Consider the following 23,773-nt stretch of genomic DNA (forward strand, 5'->3'; position numbering starts at 1 on the left):
AACTGATAGATCTTTTTGCCTCACCCCAAAACTATGTCTGGGTTCCCCATTTGTGTGTCAACATGTTGAAAATCCGTGGTTCAAATTTCCATCCATGTGGGTCCGTGAGATTTCTGCTTAGTTCGTCTGCTAGAGTATTCAGCTTTCCTGGCAGGAATTGAGCTTGTAAGTTGCACTTGAAAGGTCAAGGCCGTGTTCCACAAAGCCATGGCTAGTCTGCAAAGGGGGTAGGAGTGTGTACCCCCCTGCTTGTTTATGTACCACATAACCGTGGTGTTGTCTGTCTTTATCATTAGTTGTCCTGGATGAAGGTAGTCCTTGAAGGCTGTCAGTGCATTCTGTACAGCTAGCATTTCTTTTTGATTGATATAAAGGTGCATTTGATTTGGGCTCCAATTGCCCTGAATGCACTTCCCTGCCAGATGTGCCCCCCCAAGCATAGTCTGCTGCTACTCTAGTTGCAGGCAAGGTATGATAGGAATCATTGTTTCCAGGCTGTGACAATGCTGACTCCGTAGACTTTTTAAGTACCACTGAAGTTTCCTCATATGCAGTTTTGCATATGGAATTAGAAAAATGCAGGACGCCATGAACCCTAAGGCTTGAAGTATTTGCCTTGCAGAAAGCTGGGTTTTTGTGGCCACCTATTTGAAGTACGTCACCAAATGAATTTGCTTCTCTGGTGTAGGGAAAGCCATCTGGGCAGTTGTATTCAAGCTTGCACCCAGGAATGTAATTTTTTGAGAGGGTACCAGTTGTGATTTCTTTTGTTTATAGTGTACCCCAGACAAGTAAGAATCCTTTTTACAAACGCCAGATGGTTTAGAAGAGTGTCCTTGTTTTCTGCCTGAATTAGACAATCGTCCAGGTATGGGTATATTTGAATATTTCTTTGCCTGCAAAATGCAATTACTGGAGCCAGGCATTTTGTAAAGACCCTGGGCGCAGTAGGTAAGCCAAAGGGCAGTGCAGAGAACTGGTAATGCAAGTAGCCTGCTTTGAAGCGGAGGTATCTTCTGCAAGATTCCCTGATTGGGATATGCAGGTAAGCCTCTTTTAAATCTAGAGTTGCCAACCAGGCGTCTTTGCTTAGCATAGGAAGCAACTGGTGAAGAGTCAGCATCTTGAATTTTGGAATGTCCAGAAAGTTGTTTAGAGTAGAGAAGTCCAGAATTGGACACCATGATTTGTCTTTTCTGGGTACCAGGAAAAGTCTTGAATATAAACCTTGTCCCTTTTCCTCTTCTGGTACTGGTTGAATAGAGCCCATGATCATGAGGGAAAGTACTTGTTTCTGGGCCTCTGCCTGCTGATTTGGGGGCAGATCTGGCCATCCGTTTGAAATTGGCAATGTGTGGAAATGAAATCTGAATCCCTGGGATACTATATTTAAACCCCATTTGTCCTGGGTTATAAGTTGCCAGTTTCTTGCATGAAGAGCCAGTTTTCCCCCCAAAGGGGCAGCTAAAAGGTAAGTGCTTGGTAAGTGTAAAGGGAAGTCATTGAGACTGCTTACCATAGGGAGGTGTCTTGTTTCCAGATTTGGAAAAGGAGGCACCCCATTGTTTTGTTATGAATGTCCCTTGTGACTGAAACCTGGAGTCTTTGGAATGTCTGGGTTTGACTTGAGTGGCTCTCGAAGGAACTGGAAAGGATGAGTTCTTAGTAGGCCAGTACCTACTAAATCTTGGAGGTTGCACTTGTAAGAAATCTTTCACAGTTTGCATAGATTTAGCTTGATCTTCCATCTTTTTTAAAACTTCTTCAGCCTTATTACCAAAGAGACTCTCCTGTTGTAAACGAGCATCCAACAATTTTGCTTTAACATGATCAGGCAGATTTTGCTCTTTAAGCCAAGCATGCCTTCTTAGCACAGACCCAGTTACAGCAGCCCTGCAAGAGGCCTCCAAAGAATCAAAACCACATTGCAAAGTACGGTTTTCCAACTTGTTCAGCTGAATGTAATAAATCATGTAAATCTTTCTTTTCCACACAATCACAAATTAACATCATTTTCTGTTTAAGCAGTCCCATGATATGCTGTTGATATTTTAGCATATGAAATTGACAGTTTAAAGGCCTGATTGCCAAGGTTGCAGAAGTGTAAACCTTCTTACCCCATCTATCCAGCACCCTGGAATCTCTATCAGAAGGGGTAGGATTTTTAGCAGTAGAAGCCATAATGCCATTGGGACCCTAAGAAATGGTTTCAGGATCTGCAACAGGATTTTTGAAAAGGAATTTGTGGGAGTCAGGAACCCTGTAGTATCTGTCTGGCTTACAAGGAACCGGAGGCAGAGAATCAGGAGCCATACTAGATTCTGAAAAAACATCATCAACAGCGTCTAGAATAGGAGGTATAGCCACAGGCCTATGCTGAGGAAGAAGAAGAAAATCCCTAAGTCTCTTTTTAGATTCAGATAAATCCTGACTTTCCCAGTGGAAATGTTCCCTTAAGATATGTAAAGTTTCCCCAAAAGAAAAATCCTCAGGGGGAGAAGCAAAAGGAATGGACTCTTCTGCATCAGAGTCCTCATAAGTAGGTATAGACAATTCCTGTTCATTAGAAGAGTCAGAAGAAAAAGAATCCTGTTCAGAAGATTCATAATCAATGTCTTGCCTAGGCCTCTTAGAAGGGGGTGGGGGGGTAGCTACCCCTGTTCAGAGTAATTAAATCTTCAGCCATTTTGATCATTTGGTTTTTAGGCATAGGGGCCTGCACGTGGCCCAGGCCTCGTTTCTTTAGGCATAGGTTGAGATTTCGGCCTTAGTTTTTAAGATGGCGTCGGTCTAATATACAAATCTGTAGGCCTGAAAACACCCTCAGAAACCGGTGCCTGCACAGCGGCTCCGAACCCATCCAAGGTAGAGACATACGCGGGTTCCATACTTGAAGCATCTCACGGCATACCGGACTCCGAATGGGTCTCAGTAGAGGCCTGCTTATCAGAAGTAGCGGGTATCAGGGGCTGTGAAAGCGCCTCACTAAGTACCAGCGAATTGGCGACTGGATTAGGAGAAGAGTTGTCAGCAGTTTTGGACCTCAAAGGGCCTGTCTCTGTCTTTTTCTTTGCGTTTTTTAGGAATTCTGGTAGTCAGATTGCTAACCAATGACATTTCTGGATAATTAAAGTGTGAGTCAAAATATTTAGAAGCAGAAATGTACCGACGTTTGATAGTGCATTGATTAAATAAAGCAAAAAACCGACAGCAAGGTATGTTGTGGTCAGGGCCTAGGCAAAGAATACAGTACAAATGAAAATCCTTACGAAGTATTTGCTTCCCACAAGTAATGCAATTATTAACTTTTACTGACATCGGTAAGGAGCAAGAAAAAGTTTCCCCAACAGAGTACTTAGCTTTTTAGTTGAAGACTTCAGATCTGAAACTCGAAAATGAAAATTTCAGGAGTCGGCCGACCGGCACTTGCGAACTGCTTCTACTTCGGGCACCGCGCCGCAAGAAAGACTAATGTAATGGCGTCGGCTGCATGTTTTATACCCCTGATGACCTGACGTCACGGAAGAAGGGACAGCAACCGATACAGGACCCAAGACTTTGTTAATCAGGCCAACTGAGGGCAACCTGCCAGCAGATTACCCAAATGTAATGACTGCAACAGTGAAACACGAAAAACATCACCCCCGATCCAAAATAAAGATGTTCCAAAAGACCTTGGAAAGTACAGTTTTGTACACTTACCATAAATGTAGATGTTAGAGTGTTATTCACTGTTGCAGTCATCACACTTGAGTTATCTGCCTGCAGGTAGTCCTCAGTCGGCCCGAATACCAGAGACTTAGTATTTCTGCTTCGGTTGCTATCTCTCCATTACTGACATCAGGTCGTCAGGGGTATAAAAACAGGCAGCCGACACCATTACATCAGTTTTTCTTGCCACAAATGTCAGGAGCCCACCAATAAGGAGCTAAGCTATGGTGGGAAAATCACCACCAGTAATAAGTAAATACCAATACCTCTGTAAGGGGAGAGTAATATACACAGAGAGGAGAGAGAGAGAGAAGGGGACTGAAGGGAGGGAAACCAGGACTGCAACAGTGAATACATTCGAACATCTACATTTATGGTAAGTGTACGCAGCTATACTATGTTCTTCGTGTTTCACTGTTGCAGTCATCACACACGGGTTGATTCCCAAAGTTGAAGAAAGGGTGGAGGCAGTCAAGAAGAGTTTGGCCTGGCTAGTATGACCTGTGGGAATGCTGTTGCAAAACCCACCCAGGACTTGGAAAATATAGGCGGGTGGTAATGCTTGGTGAATGTGTGTACAGAACTCCAGGTAGCAGCTTCCAGAATGTCCCTGGTAGGGACTCCCCTGAGGAATGCTGTAGAGGTAGAAGTTGCCCTAGTGGAGTGTGTTCTGACCCACTGAGTGGTAGGTTTCCCCTGGTGTTTGTAGCAGAAATGGATACAGCGTGCTATCCATTTGGAAATTGTCTGTTTTGAAATGGCCTTGCCCTCTGCCCCTGGTGCAAAACTGGGTAATAACTGGTCAGATTTCCTGAAGGGCTTAGTCCTATCCAGGAAGAATCTGAGCTGTATGTGCATGTCCAAGGAGTGCAGGATCCTTTCCCCTTTATTTTGAGGATTAAGAAAGAATGTTGGCAAATGGACAGCTTTACTGAGAGCCACACGACACCATTTTAGGCATAAAGGAAGGATTAGTCCTGAGGGAGAACCTGTCAGCATAAAAAATAATGAAGGGTTCCACAGCCATGAGTGCTTGCAGCTCAGACACTCTTCTAGCTGAAGTGATGGACAGAAGCAAGGCTGTTTTTCAAGAGAGGAATTTTAACTTTGCCGATGCTGCAGGCTCAAGGGGGGGGTTATGAGCTTTTCCAGCACAAAGTTAAGGTCCCAAGCAGGGGTGAGTGCTCTCCTTGGTGGCCTTAAGTTGTTTGCCCCTCTCAGGAACTTGTTTGATGACAGGGTGAGAGAAGAGAGGTGGCTCAGTGCTGTAATGAGCTGAGTTGGCAGAGGCATGGATTTTAACGGAGAAGAAGGATAGACCTCTGTGGAGTACATCTGCTAGGTAATCAAGGATTAGAGGTAGGGAGGGCAGTGCTGTGTCCTCTCCTTTAGATTGAATCCCAGGAGCAATACCTTTTCCTCTTATCCGTATAGGATTTCCTTGTACTGGGCCTTCTGGCTTCAAGAATGACATCCATCACCTGCTTGCTTAGGCTGTTCACTGGCGGAGAATTCAAGGAATAAGCCAGGCTGCAAGATTCAGGGTTTGCAGTTCGGATGCAAGATCTGTCCCCCCCTGTTGAGTGAGGAGGCTCAGGATCTGAAGTAGGTGTCAGACTGGTACTGGTGACAGGCTGCACAGTAGTGGATACCAGTGCGGTTATGGCCAGTCTGGGGCAATCAGGATTGTCCTTGATCTGTTCTGTCTTATCTTGAGCAATATTCTTGAGAGAAGGGGCAGAGGGGGAAATGCACAGATCGAGAGGTTTACCCACTGGAAGGATAGGGCATCCACTTTCCAGGCCATGCTGTGAGGTGTCCTGGTGCAGAATTTGCTGAGCTGTGATTTCAGGGGGAGGCAAAGAGGTCCACCTCTGGGGTCCCCCATTTCTGAGTCAGAAGGCTGAATGTGCTGGGTTCTAACTGCCACTTGTGTGAGTCTAGGAGATTTCTGCTCAAGTCGTCTGCCAGTGAGTTTTGTTTGCCTGGCAGAAATTGAGCTTGCAGATGGACTTGCATGTCCAGGGCTGTGTTCCACAGGGCCATGGTTAGCCTGCAGAGTGGCTACAAATGGGTTCCTTCCTGCTTGTTGATGTACCACATAACTGTGGTGTTGTCTGTTTTTATTAACAGGGGTCCTGGCGAGAGTAGGGATCTGAAAGCTGTTAGAGCATGCCGGACAGCTAGCAACTCTTTTTGGTTGATGTGCAGATGAATTTGACATGGGCTCCAGTGGCCCTGAATGCACGTCATCCAGGTGTGCACCCCAGGCATAGTCTGATGTGTCTGTGGTTAGGGTCTGGGTGGTGTGGGGTTGAGTAAAGGGAAGTCCCTTGTTGTGGTTGCATGCTGCTGCCCACCAAAGAAAGTCTGTCCTTAGACAAGGTATGATAGGAATGACAGTTTCCAGGTCCTGAGAATGTTGGCATTAAAGACTTAGGTACCACTGAAATTTCCTCATATGCAGTCTGGCATATGGAATTAGTAGAATGCAAGAGGCCATGAACCCTAGGGTCTCTGCAGGACTTTTCCTCGCGGGTAGCTGGGTTCTGGTGGCCATCTGAGTGAAGTAGCCTGTCAGATAGGCGTGTTTTTCTGGAGTAAGGAATGCCATCTGGGATGCTGTGTCTAAGCTTGCTCCCAGGAATACAATCTTTTGACTGGGGACTAGCTTTGAATGCTTTTCGTTGATAGTGTACCCCAGGGAGGTTAGAAGGCTCTTTACAAATGCCAGGTGCTGCAACAGCATTTCCTGACTGTCTGACTGAATCAAGCAGTCCAAGTACGGGTAAATTAGAATTTTTCTCTGTCTGCAATAGGCAATGGCTGGAGCCAGGCATTTTGTGAATACTCTGGGAGCAGTGGATAAGCCAAAGGGAAGTGCAGAGTACTGATAATGCATAGATCCTACCCTGAAGCGTAGGCATTTCCTGCACGAATCCCTGATAGGGATGTGCAGACAGGCTTCTTTTAGATCTAGGGTGGCTAACAAAGCATCTTTGGCCAGCATAAGAAGCAGCTGCTCAAGCGCGAGCTTTTTGAATTTTGGTACCACCAGGAAGGTGTTTAGAATGGAGAGATCTAGGATTGGGCGCCAAGTGCCCTCTTTTTTGGGTACCAGGAAAAGTCTGGAATAGAACCCTTGACCTATCTGCTCTGCAGGAACAGGTTGAATTGCCCTTATGGAGAGCAAGGATTGAACTTGGACTTGTGCCTCTGCCCACTGGTTTGGAGGTAGATCTGGGAATCCTTTTGGGGTTGGAAGGGAGTGGAAGTAAAATTTGTACCCCTGGGATACAATGTTGAGGACCTATCTGTCTTTGGTGATGGAAGTCCAGTTTTTTGCATGATAGGCAAGTTTTCCTCCTAGGGGCACAAACATTTGGGCAGAGCAGATGAGCAGAGAAGTTGAGAAGTAATTGTGAATTTGTTCCATAAGGGGGTGGCTTAGCACTCCCTGTTTAAGAAGTGGAGGCACTCCATTGCTTAGATCTCTGCATACCCTGAGACTGTAGTCTGGGGGGGGGGTCTGTTTCCCCTGGGTCTAGCTTGAGATGGCCTTGAGAGGGCTGGAAAGGACCAATGTTTCGAGGGGCAATGCCTACTGAATCTAGGAGGCTATACTTGCAAGAATTCTTTGACTGTCTGCATAGATTTAGCTTTTTCTTCCATCTTTTTAAGAACCTCTTCTGCTTTGGTGCCAGATTATCCTTGTTCAAAGCAGCGTCTAGTAATTTTGATTTGACATTGTCTGGCAAAGTCTGCTCCTTAAGCCAAGCATGCCCTCTCAGTACAGAACCAGTGACTGCTGCCCTGCAAGCTGCTTCTAGGGCATCAAAGCCACACTGCAAAGTATGCTTGCTGACTTGGCTTGCAGAATGCATAAGCTCTTGTAATTCTTTATTTTCTGCACAGTCTGTAAAGGTAGCTAATTTTTGCTTAATAAGTTCCATAATATGTTGCTGGTACTTCAGCATGTGAAACTGGCAATTCAATGCCCTAATGGCAAAAGTTGTAGAGGTGTACACTTTTTTACCCATCTGTCTAAAGCTCTGGAATCCCTGTCCAAAGGGGTGGGATTCTTATCTGTAGTTGCTTTGATATCTTTAGCCCCCTGGGAGATTATCTCTGGAACAGCAGTAGGATTTTTGAACAGGAATTTGTGAGAGTCAGGAACTCTATAGTACCTGTCTGGTTTCCTAGGAGCAGGGTAAAGTATCAGGAGTTATACTGGATTCCATAAAGACAGCATCCACAACATCTAGAACTGGGGGTATTGCTAAAGGTCTCTGTTGTGGCAAATCCAGAAATTCTCCGAGTTTCTTTTTGGACTGAGGACAGTCTTGGCATTCCCAGTGGAAATGCTCTCTTAAAGTACGTAAGGTTTCACCAATAGAAAAATCCTCTGGAGGAGAAGCAGAGGGAATGGATTCCTCTGCATCTGAATCCTCATAAGCAGATAAAGGCATATCTTCATAATCAGAAACCTCAGAGTCGGACTCTTGGTCTGTTAAAGCTGCTGGGACAGGTCTCTTTTTCTCTTAGCAGGGGAAGGCTGGGTTCCCCTAATCATCATAATCAGGTCTTCTGCCATTTTAAGCATTTGGTGTTGTAGCAAGGAAGCAGGTGCTTGAGTTTGGGTCGTCGTTTTTGTAGGCGTAGCTCGTACTCTTGGCCTTAGAAACTTGGTAGTTTGAGACAGAACTGAAAACACGAAAGAAGTCAGTTGCGTCAAATATCGGTAGTACGAAGAACTTCCTCAGAAGCCGGTGCCTGCTCAGTGGCTCCAGACCAATCCAAGGTAGAGACATCCGCAGGTTCCGTTGTCGAAGAAGAGTCTCGCGACATACCGGACTCCGAACGGGTCTCGGTAGCGGCCTGCAAATCCACTGAAGCAGGCATCAGGGTCTGCGAAAGCGCCTGTGTACCGGCGAACTGGCGACTAGCTTAACGGAAGCGTCGTCAGCAGTTTTAGACCGGTGTGGTCTGTCTCTGTCTTTATTCATAGATTCATAGATTCATAGATTAGTACTAGGCTAACTGCCCCTGCGAGCCATTTTAAGCCTAGCCATTTATCCCCTGTGAGACTCAAACCCTGTACCTTGTGTTTGTAAGACAAACACCTTAACCATTAGGCCACCCTCCCAACCCCTCCTTACGTTTTTTCAGAAGATCGGTAGTCGGATGGCTTACCAAAGCCATTTCAGAATATGGAGATAGAGAGCGAAAGTATTTAGTGACAATAAGGGCACAACGATGAATAGTTCGGGCATTGAACAAGGCACAAAACCGACAGCAAGGTACGTCGTGGTCTGGGCCTAAACAGGTAGCACAGTAAGAATGAAAATCTCGGTGTGGTATTCGCTTTCCACAGGCGAGACAATTGTTAACTTTTTCTGACATCGGTTAGAGTAAGAAAAAAGGATCCCCAATGGGGTATTTAGCTTTAGAAGACTTTAGGATGATTCAATTCGGAAACGAAAACTCAGGTAGCAGCCAACCGCCACTCGTGCAAACTGCTTCTGCTTAGGGCTCCTCGGCAAGAAAAACTGATGTAATGGCATCGGCTGCCTGTTTTTATACCCCTGACGACCTGACGTCAGTCCTGGAGTGACAGGAGCCGACACAGAAATACTAAGTCTCTGGAATTTGGGCTGACTTGAGGGCTACCTGCAGGCAGATAACCCATGTGTGATGTCTGTAACAGTGAAACATGAAGAACATCATGGGTAGCAAATTCCCTTTCTTTTGATCACCATGTTGCAATAGTGGTTAGGAAATTCTTTTATCTGGTGCAGCTGAACACAAAGGATGTCTGCTCTACATCCAAAGTCCTTATGGTTGTGTATTCCACACTGATCAGGCCCATCATAGGATACAATGCCTTTTCTGGGATGTATCTTACTAGACATGGGGGTCTACTTTAGATAAAATAAACGAAAATGCAATTTCTCGAATGTTCAAATGAGCAAAAAATTATAACAGCGGAAGTGGTATTTTGGGATCACAGTATAGTGAAGAGTGGGATATTTGCCCTTTACTCACTGCAGTGCGTCCTCGGAGTAGGAATATATATTTAGCAGGGGTGTGGGGGGCGCAGCCCCCCACAATATAAATTTCGATGTTATGATTATTCACTCATATGAGCATTCGAGAGATTGCATTTTCGTTCATCTGACATAGACCCTAGACATGTTGGGTAGTTGGACAGATCCCAGAGGTTTCTAACAAAAAAGGATCATGGGCTAGAAGATCTGAGCTACCAAGACAGACTGACAGTCTGTCCCTAAATACAATACCCTATAGATTCCTTAGGGGTGATATGTGCCTTGCTTTTTGGGCCATCAGGGATCCAGCAGCCCAAGACCTCTTAAATCTCCATAAACAAAACTTGATTCAACATGCAAAGACTACCCTTTCTCTAAAATAAACTTCCACTCCAGATCAATGTGGCATACTAGCTTCCTTTAGAAAGGAGTTAGAACACTGGATAGGCATTCACAAATTCACTTTCGGCATAACTAGCCTATAGATCTTTGAAAAGGTGAGGTAAAGTCTAAAAGTGGGCACTGGTAAATGGCCAGATGGTCCATTTGCCTTGTAGTTTCTATGATTCTGTGGAAACAGTTCTTCAATATTGCCTACTTAGGCTACCAAACATTCTAATTATGTGGCTATCTTTTCGATTCTACCCTTACTTGCAGGCCATAAATGTTTCAGTGACAGCATTGCATCACTATTCGATATATACTAAACATGCCCAAATGACTCTCTGAAAGAACCTTGCTTTTATTGTTGCACTGTCATGACGTCGACCCCCAAGATTAAATTTCAGTAAACTGCTACTATCCCGTTTTCGTCTCTCCCCAGTCAGTTCCCAGGCAGCTTGGTACTTTGTACCTAAATACTCTGGTTAGCTTACATTTTTATTTTTCTATCAATGTAGCTGATGATTTTCGGAACACACTACTCCTTTCAACATAAACTGTATACACAAATCATTTACATGACATATTAGCTCATAATGTCTTAAGTTCTGCTCAACCCCTCAAACCTCCTTTCCTGTAAATACACTTATGTGGCATGGTTTACTACAGTTTAACTATGCAGTTGCGTTGTTCTGCTTCAGCGAGTCTATATTAGCATGTCGAAAAGGTTGTTCAACGAACGCCCTTATGTCAACACATATAAAATGAAATGCCAAAATCTCGAATGGCCGCAATAGCGATTTTTTTCCCAGGGAAAAAAAATTTCTGTGCCATTGTCAGGAATTTGCCATTTCCTGTACTGTAGTGTGATCTCGGAGTTGGTATATTTAAGTAGGAGAGGTTGGGGGGCACAGCCCCCCCACTTTATTTTGTCTGTCAGTTTGGTTTGTTTGCTGTTGGCCCAGTGATTTTTTCCCTATGAAAAAAATCACTATTGCAGTTGTTCGAGATTTTGGGATTTCGTTTAATATGTGTCAATGTAAGGGCATTCGATTAATAGTCTTGTTGACATGCTAATATAAACCCGTTTCAGCATGTCATCACCGGCAATCTGATAACTCGGAAAGAGCAGAGATAATACAGAACTGCCATACAGAACCGTTGGAAAATACTTTTTGTGATCAAATTCATGTCGACATGGACCAAGAAGTGGGAAAAGACTCTCAAGTGGCAACAACAAAAACAGACATTGTATCACACACTGCCTTTAGTACCTTACACTTAATGTACACATTATCATAACTCACAAAGTTGGAGGCAGTCCACTCCATAATGATGTAACACCCTCATTTCGGACTATGCTACTGAATGCATCCTAGAAAAAAAAAAAAAAAAAGTTAAAGTACTGAAAATGTAAGCCTGTAGAAAAGTTCAACAGGGGCTGCTTAAAAAGCTATAAACAATGACGACAACAATAATAACAAATAAAAAATTCTCCTCAGAGCGAGAGAGAGAGACAAAAATTGCAGGTAACACTGGTGCTAGACACTGTAAGTTTCAGACCTTTATTTTTACTTCTTCGACTTCTACATAGTCCACATATTAAATTTCCACTTTAATACACACAAAGTATGCTAGACTTACTTCATATGTATTTGTGAAAAATACCAGTATTATTGTAACCAACGCTGGACTCTTCCTTTTTATTTTTATCAAAAGTTCACGACTGAAAATAAACAAGCACACATGATTCAGTGCAAAAAGAAAAAAAATAAGGGGAAAAAAGAAAATTGTCAAAAAAAAGCATCACCAAGAGGCTATGAGAGGAATAAAAATGAAGACTTTTCATTAGTTGCAATTTTTATGTACATTGTTCCAGATACCACCTTGGTATACAACTTACCTAAAAACAGGATTAATACCATTTAAAGGATGTCAAGGAAAAGATGAGGTTTTCCAGCTCCCTAGCATGTACTTCTTTGCTGCCACTGTAGAAAAGACAATCTGAACTTTTATTTGACAAGGGTACTGACTCAATACCTCAAGCAGAACAATATTTTGATGTGCAAGACATAGCCGGTTAGCATTACTTTTATTAGTTCCTTTGCTTTCTGTCATCATAAGAAGACATGATGGCAGCTCTAAAAAGAGTAGAACAGGTCAGCAATATTATGTCCGTTTCCATTAAAAAAAAAAACAAAAGCAATACAAGTGTTAACCTGCAGACCTTGCAGATCATTATAGAACTGTGCCAATTTCACACACACAAATCAGCAATCAAATGCTCACGGTTTTCTCATTATAATGCCAACACATACAACTAGGCCCTGTGTACATATGTGCCAATCCAGAGGAGCTACAGATGTATCTAAACAAGTACAACAAACCAAAGAACCAAAACTGCCCTGATTCGGTGGCATATCTAGGTAACCATACAGTCCCTAGTTTTTGAAGATTTAAATCTGCTTTTCAACTTACTCTGCATTTGCTGCACTTGTTCTACACACCATCAATACTCTGCTCATCTTGTGTACCAGACCTGTATATCCATCTAATCCACTTTTGTCTCCAGAAACCACACAACTACTGCTGGACACTTCTGGATGAGACTTTGGATAATTTAAATGATCTACCAATCTTCTTGGATACACTATACCAAAACACCCTTTGCCTAGATGTCCCATACTTTGTATTAAACTACTCCAAAGTAAAAAAGTACTCTGAACAAGTTCAAAGAAAACTAAGTGATGCCTAGTTTCTAGCCACTTTATGAGCTAGCACAAGTAGAGGCACCAACTATGATGCTGTGCAATCACAGCCCACTCAGCTTCCCAGCTATCTTTTCCTTAATGTGCGTACATTACAATTTTACTAAACCTTAACCACAAACACTCCAACCCACTTAAGGGCAAATATCCTTACCCAAAGCGTCATATTCCCTCCTAGCTCATCTAGATACACGTTCTTCTAAAGTGACAAATACTTCCCATTGAAAATCTTATGGAAAATGTTTAACATAATGGCATTAGCAAATAGCTAAAAAAAAAACAAGGAGTCCTACTCCTCCCCCTAAATTACCAGTACTATATACATTTCCCATGAAATCCTGGAACAAAAAAAAAAGACAATAACATTCATTTCAAGCGCTAAGCTTCTGGTGTCTTTCTAAGGGGATCAAGTATCTGTCTGCCTGGGATGACATCATAGGTCTCAACCTGCTAAGAGGCCAATGTGTAACACAGACCATTGCAATGTGTGACAAATGGTCAAAATGTGGAACACCCTATTTTCGCACTGCGCGAAAAGTGTACCATGACTATGGCCTTTCAACCATAATATATAAGAATGTGAATGCCACCTGTAAAATACTGTCCTCTTTCTACTATTTTGTGCTGACAGCCCTATCTACATGCAAATAAAAGTCATGTACACTTTGTATATGTGGTAGGAACCAGGTCTTACCCGCTTTGTCAGGAGGCCCTGAAAGAATGGCAGTGGGCGACCTTCTCCCAACGCTTTCTGATAGCAATGCACATCCCTGGAAAATCCAACGTGATAGCAGACAGACTAAGCAGAGCGATCCACAAATGAGACTAACATTTATGGAACAAAGACAGGGCATGGAGACAATGGAAAAAATGCAATGAAACCTTGCACCCAATATTTCTCGGTCTCAGGAAAAAAACAGAACTGCAATTAATTCTGCTAAGCTCATCTACATAAAATAAAATAGGCAGTCAGCTTCTCCTAAATACTTTTGGAAAACAGTAAAACTGCTAACTGGACAGATTACAGACATAAAAGCACATGACCTTTAACCCAGCCACTGGGGCCAAAAAAAAAAAAGCTACATTTACATCTTCCTGCAGAAACCTTCTATTAGAAACAATTACTACTCTGGCAAACTTAATTCCATCCCATATCTCTCTCCATAAAGATTTAATGACAACACCCTCATTCACATCTCTATCCTATGGCTGAGCAGTGCCCTATATTCTATTTTAAAAAGCTTACTGTCAAAGAAACAATCTCAGCCTTTAAAGCTGACCACAACTTCAGGGGCAACATTTAACAAGCTGTACTTTAACTTCATAAAAATAGCACAATCTTGTATTGCCAAACATCTTACTCATGCTCAGACCATAGCTACAATGAGGCAAAGGGGGCAGCAAATGATCAGACTGTAGTGCAGTGCCAGCATTCAGCCATTATATAAACTAAACACCGGTATCGCAGTTTAATCACGGCTGAAGCACTTACTCCTTCAATGCTCCATGAACGGTACTTAGAATGCAGCAAGCAGTAATATTTGTAGCAATTGGTTTGTTGCAATTATGTAGAAAGCAGAACCCCTTTTTTATCAGTCTGAGTTAAAAAACCTCCATCCCCCTCCAAGAGGGCATTTTTTCCCTCTCTCCTCAACTTAGCGCTGCAAATAAGCGAGCCTTTCAACTGCACAGTTATCCATTACACACGCTGCAGTTCTGCTGGATGAAGTAGGTCTCCCCGACTTCCAATACTGAAGGCACCTCAGCCAAGAATCGAACTAGGAAACCTCTTGCTATGTTGCCCCAAAGGGGTTGTATCACAACGCTTCTCTGGAAACTGCATGCAGTAGTAAATGTGTTTACAGTGCTGTTATAGGTTCATAGGTAGGTACTGGGCTATCTGCCCAAAGGCATACATTAGCCCAGCCACGTTGTGCGGTATTCACCACTCCTTTGGTTAGTTCCCTAGGCCCTTGATCTAGCAGCTAGTACCCTTGGCCCCTATCTAGTAGAGCTGTTGGCATGATCCCTGGTGTGAACTTTCTGTTACCCATCCAGTCATCAAGGTTCCTCTTGAAGAGTGATAGTGAGGGGCTCTGTCTTATGTAGATCGGGACCTTGTTCCATAGCAAGGGAAGTCTTTGTGAAGGGAATCTATCCCTCCAGCATGTTCTATTCATTGTTGTGCTGAGGTTTAATGTCCCTAGAGCGTGTAGCTTGAGTAGATTTGGTTTTGCTAAGATGGAGCATGTTCAGCAGTTCTGGGTTGGACATGGCTCTGTATGTTAGACAGAGATCGCCTCTGAGAAGGCAGTATGCAACAGAGAAAAGCCTTAGTTTTTTCAATCATGCTGCATAGGGCAACTGTTTGAGGCCAGTAATCCTCTTAGTGAGGTACCTCTGTGGTCTCTCCAGCTGCTGGAGATGCCTGGCCAGGTACATTCCAATTGGTGCATTGTACTCAATTAATGGGTCTGATGAGGGAAGAGTAGAGGGGCACCACTACATCCTTAGATCTTGATGTGAACCCTTTCGTGATCAGATGGGTCACACAGAAGGATTTTCTAACCACCTTGGCAACATGGTTATCAAAGGAAAGCTGACCATCTACTTGGGTCCCTAGATCCCTTATTACTTCTTCAGATTTCAGGGCTTACCTCCTATGTGGTAGTTCGCGGGTACTCTGTTTTTTTCCAAAGGGGATTACTACGTATTTTTTAGCATTTAGCTTGAGACCATGACTTTGACACCATGCATCAGTCTCATTAAGGCCCTTCTGGAGGATATCCATGTCGGCCGGAGACTCTATTATAGCACCCAGTTTGCAGTCGTCCGCAAACTTGGTCAGCCACAGCCCTTCAGTGCTTGCCTGTACTTCTGAGAAGTATATGCCAAACAGGAGGGGCTCCAGGACAGAGCCCTGAGGCACACCGCTCGTTACTGGTCTGGATTCGGACATTAGATCCCGCTACTCTTACTTTGTGGGATGTGTCTGAGAGCCAGTTTGCGATCCATCCTGTGACGTAAGGGTTTATCCCCAGGTTGGTAAATTAATCAATAATACCCAAATAGGGAATGGTGTCAAATGCTTTAGCAAGGTCAAGGTAAGCCATGTGTACCTCCTTTCCCTTAACTATAGCCTGAGTAACTGTCTCAAAGAAGTCCACCAGGTTCGGGAGGCATGATCTGCCCTTGAAGAAGCCGAACTGTGTGTGGGGTCAAGTGTTTGGAGGTTCCCAATCTCTCCATTTATGAGTTCCATAATGATTCGCTCCATTGCCTTACTGGTCAGGCTTATTGGTCGGTAGTTCCCAGGGTCAGTCGTGGGCCCACCCTTGTGCAGCAGAACCACCATTGCTGTGCGCCATTCTATGGGCAAATATCCTGTCGACAAGCTGAGACTGAACAGGGTATTCAGATGCGGGGTTAATTCATTTTGGAGCTCGTGTATGACACAGCCTGGGACACCATCTGGTCCCATGGAGGCAGTGTTTTTAGCTTTAGATAGAGCCTTATTAGCCAACGTATCAGTAATAATTGGAGTTACACAATCCCCTGGAATAGTAATAGACCCTGCAGGTGGGGGGGGGGGGGATCTGCACCGAACCTGTCAGCCAAGATGTTGGCAATGTCAGTGGGGTCAGTGTATTTTGTTCCATTTTGTACTAGCTCAGAACAGACCTGAGCGTTGCCATTTAGAATTCTGACGTAACCATAGAAGGCCTTATGATTATCCTTGGCAACTTTCTTTTTGAAATTGGCTTTAGTTGACTTGATGAGGGCCCTCAATTTCTTACTAATGCTGATCAGGGATGATTTTTCTACTTGAGATTTGGCCTTTTTTTGTACAAGTCTCCTACTTTTATTGTATAGTTTGCTTATGGCTGGGGTCCAACAGACTGGTTTCTTCTTGCTTGAGGAAGGAGTCTTGGTTTTATTTGGGACAGCACGGTCCATGCAATCCTGAAGATGTATACAAAGTGTCTTGGTGTAGGATTCTGCATCCTGGATATCATTATCCTTCTCCAAGGGAATAGTGAAGCTTTCCACTTCTGAAGCAAGTAGTTTGAAGTTTGCTTTGGAAAGGTTTTTTACAATGGTTTCTTCGACTGGGGGACATGGAGGGGTGAGGATGTCCAGGGTTATCAGTTTGTGGTCTGATCTGACCAGACAGGGAATGATAAAGTACAATTTTGTATCTACTATAAATGTAGATGTTCGAGTGTATACCCTGCTGCAGTAATCACACTTGGGTTATCCTGTCATCAGGCGGTCCCGCAGTCGGCCTGAATTCCAAAGTCTTGGTCCGGCGTCGGTTGCTGTCGCTTCTTCCCTGACGTCAGTGCGCCAAGGGTATACAAGAGGCATCCAACGCCATTTTCTTCAGTTTTTCTTGCCCCAGATGTCAAGTGCCCCCCAAAAGGTGGTCAGTAGATAGTACCAATAATAAAAGTTTAGCACAAACAAAACATCCCTCCAGCTATAAGCAAATACACCACAAAGGTTGTATCAGATATTAAGGTATTGAAAGGTTTTAGTTAGGTCAGAGGGGATGGAGAGAGGGTAACCTGGACTACAGCAGGGTATACACTCAAACATCTACATTTATGGTAGGTACAAAACTGTACTATGTTCATCGTGTTACCCTGCTGCAGTCATCACACTTGGGTAGAATCCCAAAGCTAAGGATGGGAAGTGGAGTCAAACAGGGTTAGAGGAGGCTAGAAGGCCCTGCAAAACTGCAGTGGCGAAGCCAGCTCTAGTCTTAGAGTAAAGTGGTAAGTGATAGTGTTTGGTGAAGGTGTGCACTGAACTCCAAGTTGCAGCTTCCAGAATATCCTTGGCTGGTACCCCCCTGAGGAAGGCTGTAGATGTAGCTGCTGCCCTGGTAGAGTGGGGCCTTATGCTAGCAGGAACTGGTTTTCCATGATGGGTGTAGCAAAAACTTATGCAATGTCCTATCCATTTGGAAATGGTCTGTTTTGAGATGGCCTTTCCTTGTGATGCTGTAGCATAGGATACAAAAAGCTGGTCAGATTTTCCAAAAACCTTAGTTTTATCCAAGTAGTAACGTAGTTGCCTGTGAATGTCCAAGGAATGCAGGAGTCTTTCCCCTTTGTTCTGTGGATTTGGAAAGAAGGTGGGTAAATGGATGGCTTGATTTAGAGCCACACTGGATACCACCTTTGGCATAAAGGAGGGGTTAGTTCATAGAGAAACTCTGTCTTGATGAAAAATGAGGAAAGGCTCTACTGCCATTAGCGCCTGCAGCTCTGAGACTCTTCTGGCTGAAGTAATTGCTAGCAGCAGGGCAGTCTTCCATGATATAAACTTTAAGTCAGCTGAGAAAGCTGGCTCAAAAGGTGGTAGCGTAAGTTTTTCCAGAACAAAACTGAGGTCCCAAGTTGGTGTTGGCGCTCTCCTGGGAGGCCTAATGTTTTTGGCCCCTCTGAAATACTGCCTTAGAAGTGGATGTGAAAATAAGGGAGGATCCGTGTTGTAGTGAGCTGAAACAGCTGAGGCGTGGATTATAATATATGAAAAAGAAAGTCCTTTGTGTAACATCTCAGTTAAATATTGTACAATCTGAGGTATGTCCGGCTGAAGGGTATTTTGGCCTTTAGCTTGGTTCCAGGCGCAAAATCTTTTCCATTTGTCTGAGTAGGCTTTCCTGGTGCTGGGCCTCCTGGCCTCCAGAATAACATCCATAACAGCTTGTGAAAGAGGAGCTGGCTAGTTGCTTAGGTGATTTGCCATGCAGCCAAATTTAAGGTTTTGAGCTGGCTGTGTAGCATCTGACTGCTTTGCTGTGTGAGCAGATGAGGAATTGGTGGTAAAATCCAAGGTGGGCCCTGGGCCATGTTCCTTAATAGTGGGTACCAGTGCTGGCGTGGCCAGTCTGGGGCAATGAGTATCATTCGGGGTCTCTCCATCCTGACTTTCAGCAGCACCTTTGTGAGAAGGGGCAATGGAGGAAAGGCGTATACTGTCAGCATTTTCCAACTGAATGAGAGTGTGTCCACTTTCCAAGCTTGATGGTGAAATGTCCTTGTGCAAAATTTTGATAGCTGATAGACCTGTTTGCCAACCCCCAAAACTATGTCTGGGCGCCCCCATTTTTGAGTTGTCATTGCAAATACTTGTGGATCCAGTTTCCACACGTGGGGATCCATGATGTTTCTGCTTAGGTCTGCCAATGTGCTCTTTTTTCCTGGCAGGAATTGAGCTTGTAATTGAACTTAGTAAGCCAGTGCTGTGTTCCACAAGGTCATTGCTTGCCTACATAGAGGGTAGGAGGGTGTACCCCTTGTTTGTTTATGTACCACATTACTGTGGTGTTGTCTGTCCTTATTATAAGCCGTCCTGGATGTAAGAGGTCCTTGAAGGCTGTCAAGGCATTCTGTACAGCTAGCATTTCTTTCTGATTGATGTGCAGATTCCTTTGATCTGCAGTCCAGATGACTTGAACGCACCATCCTGCCATGTGTGCCCCCCCAGGCATAGTCCGATGCATCTGTTGTCAGTTTGCCTGGTTGGGGGTAAGGTGAAAGGCTGACCCTTGTTGAGGTGACATGCCTGTGACCACCATAGAAACTCCTGTTTAAGGCAGGGAATGAGAGGTATCATTGTTTCCAAGCTGTGGCTGTGTCGAGTCCATACGCTTTTTAGGTACCATTGTAATTTCCTCATATGCAGTTTTGCAAATGGTATTAATAGTATGCAAGATGCCATGAAGCCCAAGGCCTGCAGAATTTTTCTTGCAGGGAGTTGGGTCTTTGTTGCCATTGTTTTGAAGTATTGAGTTAGTTGTAGTTGTTTGTCTGGCATCAGATAAGCCATCTGGGCCGTTGTATTCAAGCCGGCACCCAGGAATGTCATATTTTGTGAGGGCACTAGTTTTGATTTCTTTTCGTTTACTGTGTACCCTAGGCAACTTAGAAGGTGTTTTATAAAAGCCAGATGTTGTAAGAGAATGTCCTTGCTTTCTGCTTGGATGAGGCAGTCATCCAAGTATGGGTATATCTGAATTCCTCTTTGTCTGCAGTATGCAGTTACTGGTGCCAGGCATTTTGTGAAGACCCTGGGCGCAGTAGATACGCGAAAGGGCAGTGCAGAGAATTGGTAATTGGTTGAACCTGCAATGAAACAGAGGTATCTTCTGCAATTTTGTCCGATAGGGACATGCAGGTATGCCTCCTTGAGGTCCAATGATACTAGCCAAGCTTTCTTGCCCAACATGGGAAGAAGCTGCTGTAGTGTTAGCATCTTGAATTTGGGTTCTTGCAAGAAGGTGTTTAGAACTGAAAGGTCCAGAATTGGTCTCCAAGCATTGTCATTTCTGGGGACTAGAAAGAGCCTGGAGTAAAATCCTTGGCCTTGCTCCTGTGTAGGTACCAACTGAATGGCTCTCATGTCCATGAGAGCTGTAATTTATTTTTGTGCCTCTGCCCATTGATTTTGTGGCAGGTTTGGCATTCCGTTTATCCTTTGCAAGGTGTGGAAATGGAATCTGTATCCTTGTGAGATAATGTCTAGGACCCATTTGTCCTTTGTGACAACGCGCCAATTGTCTGTAAAAAAAGCTAATTTTCCTCCCAAGGGAGCTACCAAGAGAGTTTTGCTTGGCAGTTTGAGGTTTAAGTCATTGTGTTTGCCTTCTAGTAGTTTGGGACCTGTCTTCTCCTCCCTTCTGTGCTGCAGTGCCCCATTGGCGAGGTTTGTAAGGGATTTGTGCTTGTCCTCTGCCTCTTGGGCACCTGTTATTTACCCCTCTGTGGTCTGTCAGAAGCTGGAAAGGACCAATTTTTTGTTGGCCAATTTCTGCTGAAGCGTGGGGGTTGTACATGTAAGAAATCTTTGACCATCTGCATAGATTTTGCCTTATCCTCCATTTTCTTTAAAACCTCTTCTGCTTTAACCCCACATAAGACATCCTTGCTGTAAGGGTGCATCTAGTAACTTTGCTTTAACATGATCAGGCAGAGTTTGTTCCTTTAACCAAGCATGCCTACGTATAACAGACCCAGTAACAGCTGCTCTACAGGAAGCTTCCAAGGAATCAAATCCACATTGTAAATTATGTTTGCCCACCTGTTCAGCTGCATGCAACAGATCCTGCATTTCCTTGAATTCAGACTGTTGAGGGTGTGTGCTCATCTTTTGTTTTATTTGAGACATTAGGAATTGTTGGTATTTAAGCAAGTGAAATTGACAATTAAGTGCTCTCATAGCTAGAGTAGCTGAGGTGTAAACCTTCTTCCCCCACCAATCTAGTGCTCTGGAGTCCCTTTCAGAGGGTACAGGATTTTTAGCCATAGAAGCCTTTGCCCCTTTGGGACCCTGGGAGATTGTCTCTGGTTCAGCAGCAGGGCTTTCGTAAAGGAATTTGTGTGATTCAGGCACTCTATAATATCTATCTGGTTTGGCTAGAGCAGGAGGCAGAGAATCTGGATTTAGACTAGATTCTAAGTAAACATCATCCACAATGTCTAAAACTGGAGGGATAGCAAGTGGTCTGTGCTGGGGGAGTAAAAGAAACTCTCGGAGCCTTTTCTTTGAGTCAGAGTAGTCCTGACCTTCCCAGTGGAAATGTTCCCTCATGGTGTGTAAGGTTTCCCCAAAGGAATAGTCTTCAGGGGGAGAAGCTGAGGGAATGGAATCCTCAGCATCAGAATCTTCATAAGGGGGAAAGGTGTAATCCTGTTCCTCAGGAGGAGCCTGAGGAAATAAGACACTTGATCAGAGGAGGCATAATCCTCCTCTTGTCTAGGCCTTTTGTCAAGGGGGGGGGGGGGTTGGAACCCCTGATTAAAGAAATCAAATCTTCAGCCATTTTAAGCATCTGTTTCTTAGGCATGGGGCCTTGAACTGGAGACTGATGTGCAGTCTTTTTTGGTTTAAGAGGAGTCTTAAGCTTAGCATAAGATTTTATGGTGAGAGTAGTCGGTCTGAAGACACCTTCTGAAACCGAAGGTGTTACCACAGCACCGGCTTCTCCTTCTGCAATGTCGTCGGTAGGGCCTAAAGAAAATGGCTGCGTAGGCCTAGAACTCTCTGCTTGAGAATCCGAAACGGTCTGGGGTTCCAATTCTGCAGTCGCCAGGGGCTGCGTAGGTGCCTCACTGAAAACCGGGAAACCAGCGACCAGCCCAGCCGAGGCCTCGGAGTCTGGCTTGGATCTAGGCTGCCTGTCTTTTTCTTTGCATTTTTTATGCATGCCGGTAGTCGGTTGCTCCAATGGCATAGTGTAATTAAATTTCCTACCGAAGTAGTGTCGTGCAAAATCAAAGCGTCGCTTTATAGTTTTGCTTATTGAACCTAGCACAAAACCGACAACCAGTGATGTCGTGGTCTGGGCCTAGGCAAGGTATACAATAAGAATAAAAGTCCTTATGAGGTATTTGCTTCCCACAAGAAATGCAATTGTTAACTTTTTCTGACATCGGACTGAGGCAAGAAAAGGTTCCCCAACGGGGTACTTAGCTTTGAAGACTTCGGACTGAAATTCGATTCGAAAATCTCAGGTGTCGGCCGACCAGCACTTGCGAACAACTTCTGCTTCGGGCAACGTGCGGCAAGAAAGACTGAAGAAAATGGTGTCTGATGCCTCATATACCTCTGGCGCACTGACGTCAGGGAAGAAGCGACAGCAACCGACGCCGGACCAAGACTTTGGAATTCAGGCCGACTGTGGGACCACCTTACGACAGGATAACCCAAGTGTGATGACTGCAGCAGGGTAACACTATGAACATTGGGTGTGGTACAATGGGCACCCATATTTGTGATGACTAAATCCAATATGTTGTCCCCTCTAGTGGGAGAACATACCAGTTGTTCAAGGGCATTTGAACTTATAAATTCTATGAACCGCTGGGCATAGGAGTTAGAATTTTGGTAGTTCGCCTAGTCTATACCAGGGTAGTTGAAATCACCCAAAATTATGGTGTTGGGTAGGACGTTTTTTCTGATGCCTCAAGGAATGCTGAGTGAGCATCTTGGGACATGGTGGGTGATCTATAACAGGCTACGACTTGAAATGTGGTTTTGCCTGCTGATAGTTGCACATGGATGATCTCTGGGGCATCATGCTGCGCCACTAACTTGGAGATGTGGGTATCCTTGATGAATATGGATACACCTCCGCCCTTTGTACTGCGATCCGGTAACTGAGGCAGGAAGGTATGATATGAATTGTAACCTGGTAGTGCTGGGGTGCTCTCTGGAGCCTCGAACCAGGTTTCCTTCACTGCACAACCATCGATTTTCTTCATACTGAGGAGTGCCTCGAGTGCGTGCATTTTGAGGTTGAGACTTCTGGTGTTGAGTAGCATTACCTTTAGTTTTTGGTTACCTGTGCTGGTTACGGTGGTTGGTTTGTCCTTTGAGCCTTGCCTAAAAAAAAGGCACTATGGGGACGGCAAGAGCCTTGGCCAGTATTCGAAAGCCTAGGGGTGACAGGTGTAAACCATCTCTGGCGAAACAGCGAGGCTTGTCTATCATGTTATCCCAGGCAGACAGACACTGGATCCCCTTAGAATGACACCAGAAGCTTAGTAAATTGTTGAAATTGATCATTTTGTCTTTGTAATGTGGTATCATTCTAGGTTAAGGTAGTATGCTACTCAAGGTCAGGGTCATACCAGCTTGGGGTACATGATCAGAGAGCTGCTCAATGTCTCTTTTCATGTAGTCCAGGGAGGTACATCTTAGATCATTCACACCAACATGTACAATGACAGCATCATACTTGTACTTGTTCTGGAGTGACCCAAGTGCCTGTGTTATGTGGCAGATCCTAGCACCCGACAGGCAGCTGACAGTAACCTTCTCCTTGTTCAGCCTGGTGAGTGGAACATCTGTGTG

The 23,773-nt window shown here is 44.3% G+C and overlaps 1 protein-coding gene across 1 annotated transcript in view; it reads right to left on the reverse strand.

The window, feature by feature from the left end:
• Positions 1-23,773, reverse strand: part of SLC25A40 (solute carrier family 25 member 40) — a 1,199,913-nt gene that overhangs the window by 955,181 nt on the left and 220,959 nt on the right. Inside the window, exon 5 of the mRNA XM_044067526.1 lies at positions 11,447-11,514. Coding sequence (XP_043923461.1) covers positions 11,447-11,514 — 68 coding nt within the window. The remainder of the gene's footprint in view (positions 1-11,446; positions 11,515-23,773) is intronic.

Source organism: Protopterus annectens, chromosome 3.part1, assembly GCF_019279795.1.
Source record: "Protopterus annectens isolate FY-2018-M chromosome 3.part1, PAN1.0, whole genome shotgun sequence".
NCBI classification, from domain to species: Eukaryota; Metazoa; Chordata; order Ceratodontiformes; family Protopteridae; genus Protopterus; species Protopterus annectens.